Source organism: Otolemur garnettii, unplaced genomic scaffold, assembly GCF_000181295.1.
Source record: "Otolemur garnettii isolate 467f Iridium unplaced genomic scaffold, OtoGar3 scaffold00292, whole genome shotgun sequence".
Classification (NCBI taxonomy): Eukaryota; Metazoa; Chordata; class Mammalia; order Primates; family Galagidae; genus Otolemur; species Otolemur garnettii.
In genome coordinates this window covers 689,982-700,848 of record NW_003852687.1, presented here as the reverse complement: position 1 = coordinate 700,848, position 10,867 = coordinate 689,982, and the positions used below count along the sequence as shown (strand labels likewise).

Here is a 10,867-nt window from a genome sequence, read left to right as displayed (position 1 = left end):
AATAGCTTTGCCTTCCTGTTCCTCATGGTGCCGTATAAAGTAGACCTATTCCCCCCAGGAGAGTGGCTTCCTGGCCTAATGTAGCGGCCCTCTCCCGACTGGAAGCGGCCACATTCTCCACCCCCTTTGGTGACCTTGGCCACATTACTGCAATATCTGATCTCCCTGCTTTCTCCTTGTCAGCCTTCCAATCCAACCCCACCAGAAACCACATTGTTCTAAAACAAAATCAGAGCACTCCATTCATTTTGAAGTTATAGCCAGCACCTAGCTATAGCATTTAAGTCCCTGCAGGACTAGGTCCTAACCAGGAGAGCTACTGTCTAGATTTTCTCCTGACTAGTTCCTTAGGAGAGGTGCAGGATTTGTGATTAACAGTAAGGCCCATGTCCTGGGAGGCTAACTCAGCCAACTGATGAGTTAACTGTGCCTACAACAAAGACCTGTAGGATGTCTGCTGCCCCAGTGCTGATACTTTCTCCAAGAAGTAGGAGGCTATAGGGAATTTGTTAATTCCACTCTGGCAACCATCACGGGGAACCTGACCCACAAGGCCTTGGGAAAGGAATTTGTCTTTGGACAGAGACCAAAACCAGGGCCAGGACAAAGAAAGGTCAAATAAACCACCTAGAGTTAGGAGAGGCTCAGGCTGAGCCCAGGTTTATTATCCAAACTTAAAATGAAATGCAGTGATTAAAGGAGACAAGCTTTGGGAGTTTATCATGCTCCTTGTGGCTTTCAGGCAGCTGTGGTAGAGGGTGGGACTCAGGCAAGACTCAGAAAAGTCACTCCTGTTCCCTGAGCCTGCTTCCCACGGGACATTGGAAATGAACTTGCTTCGTGAACTGTTGAGGACAGTGTTAGGGTGAGGCTTCCCAGATCACCGGATCATGGCCAACACCCCAGGCATCATCTTCTGCTTTATAGTGGGGTCCGCGGGTGGAGAGTCTTTGGCCTTCAGAATGACCTCGTGGGCCTCCTGGAACAGGTCCTTCCCCAAGGCTGCCTCCACACGCTGCCGCCATGCGTCCAGCTTGGGTCGGCCTTCGAAGACTTGGCAGCCAGCACCCACCGGCTATAGGGAAAAGGAGCACAATGGGGATGAATGGGTAAGGCCAAGAACAGGCGGCTTAGGCCCAGTTTGCAGACCACAGAGCTTCCAAAAGGGATTTCCCTACATAAGCATACACCCACAGTTGGGAGCGGGGACGAGGAGGGCACAGCCTAAGCAGGACTTCAGCAACTAGCCAGGGCCCCCTGCCCATGTGCTGGCAGCACTCACATGCATCAGCTCTGTGATGGCTACCAGGTCAGCCAGGGAGATGTGGGCTCCAGCGAGAAAGGTCTTGTTCTGGAGGAATTTGTCCTCGAGCAACTGAAGGGTCACATCCAACTCTGACAGAGTAGCTGCCAGCGTCTGGGGAGGTACTGGCTCACCCAGGAAAACAGGGAGCATCACCTGGGGGTTGGGTAGGCAAAGAGTGGTTAGGAGCCAGGCTAGCCTTACAGGCAGGAAAACAACCTGTCCCCTCCTCCACCAAAAACAACACCTTTGGATGAGTTGCCCTGCACTTACCTTCTTTCTTTATTTTTCCTGAGATAGAGTCTTACTATGTCACCCTCGGTAGAGTGCCATGGCGTCACAGCTCACAGCAACCTCAAAATCTTGGGCTTCAGCGATTCTCTTGGCTCAGCCTCCCATGTAGCTGGGATTACAGGCACCTGCTACAACACCCAGCTATTTTTTTGTTGTTGTTGCAGTTGTCATTGTTGTTTAGTAGGCCTGGTCCAGGTTAGAACCTGCCAGCCTCAGTGTATGTGGCCAGCGCCCTACTCACTGAGCTATGGGCACCAAGCCGCCATGCACTTTTCTTTCTTTCTTTCTTTCTTTCTTTCTTTCTTTTTTAAAACAGAGTCTCACTTGGTTGCTGTCAGTAGAGTGCCATAGTGTCACAGCTCACAGCAACCTCAAACTTTTGGGCTCAAGCAATTCTCTTTTCTCAGCCTCCTGAGGAGCTGGGAGTACAAGTGCCTGCCACAACACCTGGCTATTTTTTAGAGATGAAGTCTCCCTCTGGTTCAGGATGACATTGAACTTGTGAGCTCAGGCAATCCACCCACCTCAGCCTCCCAAGTGGAGGAGGAATTAAAGGTATGGGCTAGAATTAAAGGTGTGAGCCACTGCTTCTGGCCCCATGCAATTTTCTTCCATAATCTGGTTAGGGACTCCTTTTCCCAGAAATATTTTTTTTTCCCAGAAATATTCCTGTTTCTATTATTACTGACTGGCTAAGCCTGAAGGGCATCAGAAAGAAAGATTCAAACTCTCCAATGCATTTAATACTTTGGGGGGAGGGAGCTAGTATAAAAAATTATCCCCTTTACTGCCTCTTTCCCATCTGAATATCAAATCAGTACCTCTTACAGTATAAGGAGGATGGGCTTTCAAGATCCCTGTTCTGTCACTTACAAACTGTGTGATGTTCAGCAAGATATTCAAACCCTCTGACAATCTCTTCAACTATAATATAAGAATAATACAGTAAATGGCTTATTTCATAAATGGCCAAGTGAGGACCAGAGAGGGGTAGTCAGTTCCCCAAGATGGCACAGTCAAGAAAAGACTGAGCTAAGCATGGAGCAGATGTGTTCTAACACAGTGACCTTCCAGGGACTAAGGAAGAAACTTAGGATGGTGGTGTCCAGGATTCCAGGAGGAGGGTCCTGGAGAGGGAAGACGTTAGCTGCTCTATCAGGCTCAGCAGACCCATCAGGGACACACAAGCATGCTGAATGAGGGAGCAGTTATTTTTTAGTTGGGTGTCTTATTTGGGAAAACTACTTTGGGGAACTTAAGTTCAGGAAACGGTAAACAGGGCTTGTAGGATTGTACATGAGCCCTGGCTTTGAGCATCAGTCTCAGATCAGACATAGCCCACTGGTGACCCGGAAGCCAATGTACATTTCTTTAGCTGCAGAGTTTTAAAAAACATGGATCATTTGTTGACATCTAAAAATTCAGACATTTCATAGGGAAATCCAGACTTGTAGCTTCTTTTTGACTTAAGAATTCCTACTTGGTGTCTCTGCTCAGAATCTAAGGCTACCACTTGGGAAAACTTGCTCCTTCAGGAGAGTCGGAGTAGACTCTTAGTCCTCAGATCCCCACCCAGCTGACCTCCCTCACTTACTCTACATTGCCCTGATGAGTCTGCATTTCCCTTTTGTTCTGATTTGGTGCTTCCAAAGTTCTTTTTTTTTTTTTTTTTGAGACTGAGCCTCAAGCTATCCCCCTGGGTAGAGTTCCATGGCATCATGCTCACAGCAACCTCCAACTCCTGGGCTCAAGCGAGTCTCCTGCCTCCACCTCCCAAGTAGCTGGGACTACAGGCGCCCGCCACAACGCCTGGCCATTTTTTGGTTGCAGCCATCATTGTTTGGCAGGCCCGGGCTGGGGATTCCAACTCGCCACCTTAGGTGTATGTGGCTGGCACCTTAGCCGCTTGAGCCACAGGTGCCGAGCCACTTCCAAAGTTCTTAGGGTTTTAAAAAGTAATTCTATTCTGGCTCAGCGCCTTGGCTCAAGAAGCTAAGGTGCCAACCACATACACCTGAGCTGGCAGGTTCAAATCCAGCCCAGGCCCACCAAACAACAATGATGGCTGCAACCAAACAACAGCCAGGCATTGTGGTGGGTGCCTGTGGTCCCAGCTACTTGGGAGGAAGAGGCAGAAGAATTGCTTAAGCCCAGGAGTTGGAGGTTGCTGTGAGCTATAATGCCACAGCACTCTACCCTGGGCAATACCTTGAGGCTCTGTCACAAAAAAAAAATAAACAAATAATTCTGTTCTTCCTTGCATTTCAAATACAATAATACATTAATAAATAAAATCTGATTTATTCATATAATGAAATACTAGAGAGCAGTTAAATGGAATGAACTAGATCTACCCATAGCATTGTGAAAAAAAAATCTAAAACACATAATGCTAAGTGAATGGCATAAGAGCACTGATATAAAATGTTAAACACTCAAAGCCAAACTTTATTTTGCTGATGGCTGGCTACACATAAATGTAATGATGTATTAAATCGTGAACTGGCAGAATGGCCTCTCAAAGAAGACTCAGGACAGTTCACTGTTGTTTCTTTTATATATATAAAAGAAAATGGTAAGAGACTCTGCGCCCATAGCACAGTGGTTACTGTGCCAGCCACTTACATCAAAGTTGGTGGGTTCGAACCCAGCCCGGGCCAACTAAAACAACAATGACAACTGCAACAAAAAATAGCCAGGCATTATGGTGGGTGCTGTGTTCCTGTCAACATGTGGTGGTGTCTTGCTGAATGATGTTCATTATTGTTGTGTATTTTTGTGTGCCATATGATAACAGCTCTGATGGTTATTCCAGAAAAAAAATCCCCAAATTGTTTTGAAGTGCTTCCTTTCCTGCCTTTCCTACATGTGCAGGCTGGGGTAGGTAGGGAAGGGGGGATTAAAAATTTTTTTCTTTGAAAGGTAGATGAGGCACCGGTGTCAGTGCATAAGCTTCCCAAGAGATGTACTTCAGAGGTAACCATAGTGATGTTCAGCATCAAGGTACATAGCACGTTTTCTAGAACGAGTTTGTGAACTTGTCAGATCTTCATATACTACATTTTGCTCATTCACTCATTCATCTGTTGATGGACACTTGGGTTGCTTCCATAATTTGGCTGCCATGAATAATACTGCTATGAACATGGGCACACAAATATCTCTTCAGGACCCTGCTTTCAATAACCCAGAAGTGGAATTGCTGGATCACTCGATCATTCTATTTAAAAAAATTTTTTTAGGGCTCAGCACCCATAGCATAGTCGTTATGTCATCAGCCACATATACTGAGGCTGGCAGGTTTGAAACCAGCCTGGGCCTGCAAAAACAACAATGACAACTGCAACAACAACAAACATAGCCAGGCATTGTGGCCTGTAGTCCCAGCTACTTGGGAGGCTGAAGCAAGAGGATTGCTTAAGCCCAAGAGTTTGAGGTTGCTGTGAGCTTTGATGCCACAGCACTCTACCAAGGGTGACATAGTGAGCTCTGTTTCAAAAAAAATTTTGTTTTTCAAACTTCCATACTGTTTTCATAGTAGCTACATTATCTTTTATTCTCACCAAAAGTATATAAGGACTCCAATTTCTCTACTTGCTATTTTCTGTTTTCTGCTTTTTGTTTTTATGACAGTCATCCTAATAAGTATGAAATGTCATCTCATAGTTTTGATTATCATTTCCCCAGTGATTACTGGGGCTGAGCATCATTTCTTGTGCTTTTTGAAAAAAATAATATTTTGAATATATTGGGTTAAACAAAACATATTAATTTCCTTTTACTTTTTTTTTAAGACAAAATCTTGCTGTCACCTGGGTTAGAGAACAGTGGCATCATCACAGATTCCTGCAACCTCAACTCCTGGACTCAAGCCATCCTCCTGCTTCAGCCTTCTAAGTAGCTGGGACCACAGACACATGCCACCACACCTGGCATCACACATGGCTAATTTTTTCTATTTTTTTGTAAAGATGGGTTCTTGCTTTTGCTCAGGTTGGTGTTAAACTCCTGACCTCAACTGATCACCCCTCCTCAGCCTCCCAGAGCGATAGAATTATAGGCATGAGCCACCACACCTGACTGATTTCTTTTTACTTTTTAAATGTAGCTACTAGAAAACTTAAAATTACATATGCAGCTCACTTTAAATTTCTATTGGATAGCAGTTGAATAAATGAATTAAATTCCTGAGAGGTACAAGCCCTTTCTAGATAAGTCACTTTTATTCCAATTTAATTTCCTTGAGCACAGTAGGCAGAGAGAGAGAGTGGAAGGCATAGGGCCTTTCTGACTATGTACCAATGTGGGATCTGGCAGGGGGGCAGGCTGAAGAGTAGAGAGATCTCATAGGCATAGTGATAGTTGGTGATTAGATTCCAAAGTCCTACTGGAGTGACCTCATGGCCTCACCTCAGCTCAAGGATTTTGACACCAGAGATAAATTGAAACTAACTAAAACTGCAACTAAGCACTCTTCCTGATTAACTTACATCCTGGCTACCTGACAAAGGAAAGTTCAAGGTCAATTATATAACAAATATAAATACACCCCTTCTGGGGGTATTTATTATATAATTCAATCTCTTATTTCTTTTATACATAATGTTTAGCATGCAATAAAAAATTATGAGACATGTAAAGAAGCAGAAAAATGTCTCATAATCAAGAGAGGAAAAAACAATTAATAGAGGCAGACCCAGAGAGAGCCTAGGGATGGAAATTTCCTGACAAAGCCTTTAGGTAACAGTGATAAATATGTTAAAGAACTTAGAAAAAAAGGTAGATAAAATGGATGAACAGATAGTGAATTTCATCAGAAAAATGAAAACTCTAAGAAAAAAAGGAATTTCTAGAACTGAAAAATACCTATCTCAAACAAAGAATGTATTAGATGGGCTTAATAGCAACCTGGCATGATGGAAGAATCAGTGAAGTCAAAGACAAGTCAGTAGAAATTATCCAAAGAAGAATCTGATGGTGCCTGAGCACCTTCAGGTGATGGCTTCAATGCAACCCCTTCGTCTCCCAGACTCACCTTATGCCACAGGGCCCGGAGGCAGTTTCTCCGCAGGGCTGTGTGCTGCCATGCCAGATATTCATCCACACGGGCTCGGGCCTGCAGGTCCTGAGGGTACCAGTAGTCAGGGACTTGATACTTTCGAGTCAGATAGAGAAGGATGGCCACACTGCAGGGAGAAGTGCATGCTGGGTGAGGGAAGGGCACTGTGCTAGGAACTTTATACACAGTAGCTTCTTTAGTCCTGTTGACAGTCTGCCAAGGTAATACTCTCATTTTTCCAGACAAGGAAATAGGTCTTTTTTTTTTTTTTTTGAGACAGAGCCTCAAGCTATCTTCCTGGGTAGAGTGCCGGGGCATCACAGCTCACAGCAACCTCCAACTCCTGGACTCAAGCAAATCTTCTGCCTCCCAGTGTGCTAGGATTATAGGCGTGAGCCACCTCACCTGGCCTGTCATTCTTTCTACCAAGAATTAGCTCCTATCTAGATGGAGGTAGTTTGGCTGCTAAAGTATCACTCAGAAAACACTGGGGAGCTGCAGGATCCTGGAATAGCAGAATAAACAAGCCCCCCAGTGCTCTGCTCCTGCCCTGGGTTATGAGAGCTGCCATAGTGTTGGATGGTGATAGACCTGGAAGGACACTGAGGATGTGTTAATTTGGGACCATAGAAAAGCTTTCAGGAACTTAGGGTATCGCAGGGATTGGGCACCCAGCCAAAAGGGCAGAAAAGTATCTGCTACCGGCCCATATTCCTTATTAGGAATCCTGCACCTGAGAGGGAGCAGCTAGGATCCTATTTTTCATTATATTATTATTTTCCTGCTTTGCCCTTAAATAGTAATGGTAGTGACAAAAATAGAAAAAGATAAAAGAGCTGGGGAAGAAGGAAGACAGAGAGAAGAGGAGGGAGGAGGCAAGAGCTGCAGGAAACTCCAAGGTCATAAATCAAATCAAGTATACAGCCCAGGTGGCAGCAACCAATCAAACGTTCACACACCTCCACCCCAGCTAAGACCCCAACCACGGAAAGGCAGTTGGCCTGTTGGAACCCCAAGACCTCCCTAGTGACCAATGAGTGACCAGACACTAGCTTCTTCCTCAGCTATCTTCTTCAGCATTTTATTGCAACCCGTAGTACTTTGTGAGAAAGTGCATAAAAGTTTCCCTGGCCTTTGTTTAGGGGCCACTCCCCGCTGTCCGCTGTTTCTGCTTTTCTCATGGGAGTGACCCAAGCATATGCCTGATAAGAATAAACTCCTTGGTTTTCCATGTGTGAGTATGGACTCTCAGTGGTAATAATTTTGGCCTTAACACACCCACATCCCAGCTTAATGATTCAGTTGTCTGTGCAGAATTCCCTGGAGCTCCTTCTGCTCCCAGTTAATTGTTTGAGCCACCTCTGAGGAGTGTCACAGATCCTTGTGAGCCATAGATCTCCCAAGGGTGAGAGCAGTGACAGAAAAACACAGACTGCACACTCCCCCTACCTGGTACCCGGGACGTTCAACACAGAACAGACACAAGGACTTAGGATACCTAGGGCATCAGAAAGGAAGAATGTTGCTGGCAAAATGTTAGAGAAGTTCAGTCATAGGTGCATACACCCCAAGGTTTCAGAGATGAGCTCTAAAATGCAAACTCCAGCTTCTCCTTTTTATGGATTGGATGACTCAGGGACAAAAGGAGGAGAACTGGTGAAAGGTCTGACCTTCTTTGGGAAGGATTCAACTTCTTAGGACCTACTGTGTTATAAAACATTCACATACCTGCTGGCTTTCACACCAAGAGGACCCACCCAGGGAAGTTGCAGCCAGAGATGGAGACACCAGGCAGCCCAGACGCCTCTAGCCCATCTGCACACAAGCTTGACCAGAGGGCTGTCCCTGTGGTAGGGGGAAGCTGCCATCCTCCCCTGCACTGCGCTGCACCCCTGCCCCAGGGATACTCTCACCAGCAACCTAAGAGCTGGTAAAAAAAATAAAGTAGGTGCTCGCTGTTACAACCATGTGGGTGATAGGGAATAGCAGGCAAGGGCCTGGGTTCTGGTCAGCTTTCTGTGGGACCTCAGGTAGAGGGGACCTTTGCATCTGAGGACTTTAGTTTCCTTGTCTATAAAATAGAGGGTTAGGACAGGATGGTTCTAGAAGGCCTGGCATCAGCCCCAGGGTCCCAGTTACCTCTCAGTCAAGATGAAGTCCCCGTCCTTCAAGGCTGGCACCTTCTTCAGAGGATTCACCTGGGCAAAGGCATCACTGAGGTGCTGGCCTGCAGAGAGCCCAGCATGGTGGCTGGTGGGAGGCAAGTGACGAGCCCTCCATGTCCTATACCCATTCCCTGCTATATGAGGCCCAGTTTCACGGCTCTTCTCCTTACTGGGCTGTTCTCCAGAATGGCAAAGGCTGGTGGGGGTTACTATGGGAGGAGGGGCAGGCTACTCTGCCAGCTGGGGCAAAACAGACCTCAATACCCCTTACCAAGCCCTTGTGGGCACAACCTCCCTCCACAACCCACATCTCTGCACAGAGCTCGCTGTACAGGGCATGCTGCCCGGGCCTTCACACACACCCCACCACCTCCTCTTTCCATCATGAATTCACATTTGAAGTGTCCCAAGCTGCAGGGCAGGTCACCTGAGTGGAACTGATTTCCTATAGCATCCTTCCCTCATGGACTCTCAGGCAAAGTCACCAAATACAAAGAAGTGGTCTTTTCCTAGAATATATTTACTTGTAACCAACTTGTACTGGCCCCAGTGTCCCCTTGTTCACCCTACCCCAGGCACTGGGGACACAGAGCTGGCCCTGACTACAGGCTCTGATCACCTAGGATAGTCACATTTCATGCCCCAATCTCAGCCCCTCACATGTGCAACCCAGGGGCCCTAGCTTCTGCTCGAGCTTGTCTGAGTGGTTTTCTGCTGCAGATGCAGCCAGAGAGGAGCTTCAAAGGGCACTGAAGTCTCATCACTGCCCTGCTCTATAGTCCTCAGTGGCTCCCCATTAACCCTGGATAGGGTAGAAGCTCCTTAAAGCCATATGCAATCACCTTAACCCTGTAGCCTCCACCACATCTGCTACTCCCCCTTATCCTCCCGTCAGATGTTTCCCCTCATCAGGAGCACACACCCATCTCTCCTGGTAAAACACACCTCTCTCTGTACCACTGTATTTGACAGCTAACTTTGGATGCCCCCTTGTGCCCCCTGCTGCTCCACGCTCTGCAGAGATAGTCCCCCAGTGCGGGACAAGTGGGCTGTCCCCTGACCAGGAGGAGACAAAGTTTCAGGCAGAGGGACAACCAGTGTAAAGACATGAAGCAGAAGCCAACTATGGTGTGGGGGCAGGGGGCATCAGGTGGGAGGCTTAGCCAAGTGGGGGCAGACAACCTAGCAGGGTGCCACCCAGCAATGCCAGGTCCTGCTTCCCACCCACTCCTGCCACCTGTATCCTTGAGGGCATGGAAGCCTGTCAGAGAAACAAACAGCCCTGCACAGTGCAGTCACCAAGTCTGCTCCCCCTCCTTCCAGCATAACCCAGGACAGCCTCCTTCCCAGTAGCAACAGGAGGAAGAACTAGTGTATAGGAACAAACCTAGAGGAGCAGAAGCAGCAAGGGACAGACTGGGCGAGTGCGGGGAGCGAAAGGGGCTGGAAAGTCAGGTCCTGGGGCAAAGTCTCCCGGGCTTGCTGTTGGAGAGTCTCAGCAGTGGGGGCCACAAAGAAGACCCGGACCCTGTTCCAGACTGTACACTCTCTCCCTTTCGCTTTTCTGAAGGCCCCCCAAACCCCAGACTCGCCTTTTTCATGCCTCCTAGCCCTCTTATTTAGCCTCAGCCGATCCTCAGCTGTTCTGGAGTGAAACTTGCCTCTCCCAAACGGCTCAACTTTCTTGGCCAGGTCTCCAAATTAAACCAGCAATGGCCCCAGGGCGGGGGTGGTTCTGGGAGGGGCTACCTACAAGCTGTTTGCTGTTAGGTCCCTCCCGACCTCTCAGTTCCCCAAGCCCAAGACCGGGCCACCTTTGAGCAGCTCCACGGTACGCATCTCGAAAGGGATGCGGTTCTTCTTGGCGAAGATGTAGATGGCGCGGCAGGGCTGAGACAGCAGGTCCAGATAGAGCTCCAGGACCATGGTGGGCACCGACTGACAAAACTCCCTAGCGGCAGAGGACAGCGAACTCCGGCGCAGAGAGCTGGGTCTGGGACCAGGCCCTGCGCGGCCACGCCCACGGGCAGGGCCACGCCCCCTCCG

The 10,867-nt window shown here is 47.7% G+C and overlaps 1 protein-coding gene across 3 annotated transcripts; it reads right to left on the bottom strand.

Moving 5' to 3' along the window:
• Window positions 1-628: 628 nt before the first annotated feature.
• On the bottom strand, window positions 629-10,804 carry LOC100957715 (glutathione S-transferase theta-1). Of its 3 annotated transcripts, none has more exons than XM_003803295.3 (5): window positions 10,636-10,804; window positions 8,796-8,883; window positions 6,633-6,783; window positions 1,283-1,459; window positions 629-1,075 (listed from the first exon to the last, which is right to left on the bottom strand). In XM_003803295.3, the coding sequence occupies exons 1-5, from the start codon at window positions 10,745-10,747 to the stop codon at window positions 881-883; spliced, it is 723 nt and encodes a 240-aa protein (XP_003803343.1). In that variant the 5' UTR covers window positions 10,748-10,804; the 3' UTR covers window positions 629-880. The 3 variants fall into 3 exon arrangements, with proteins under 3 accessions (XP_003803343.1, XP_023364693.1, XP_012669171.1); XM_023508925.1 differs by lacking the exon at window positions 10,636-10,804 and adding an exon at window positions 10,414-10,495; XM_012813717.2 differs by lacking the exons at window positions 1,283-1,459; window positions 6,633-6,783 and having other exon boundaries at window positions 958-1,075.
• Between the last annotated feature and the right edge of the window lie 63 nt (window positions 10,805-10,867).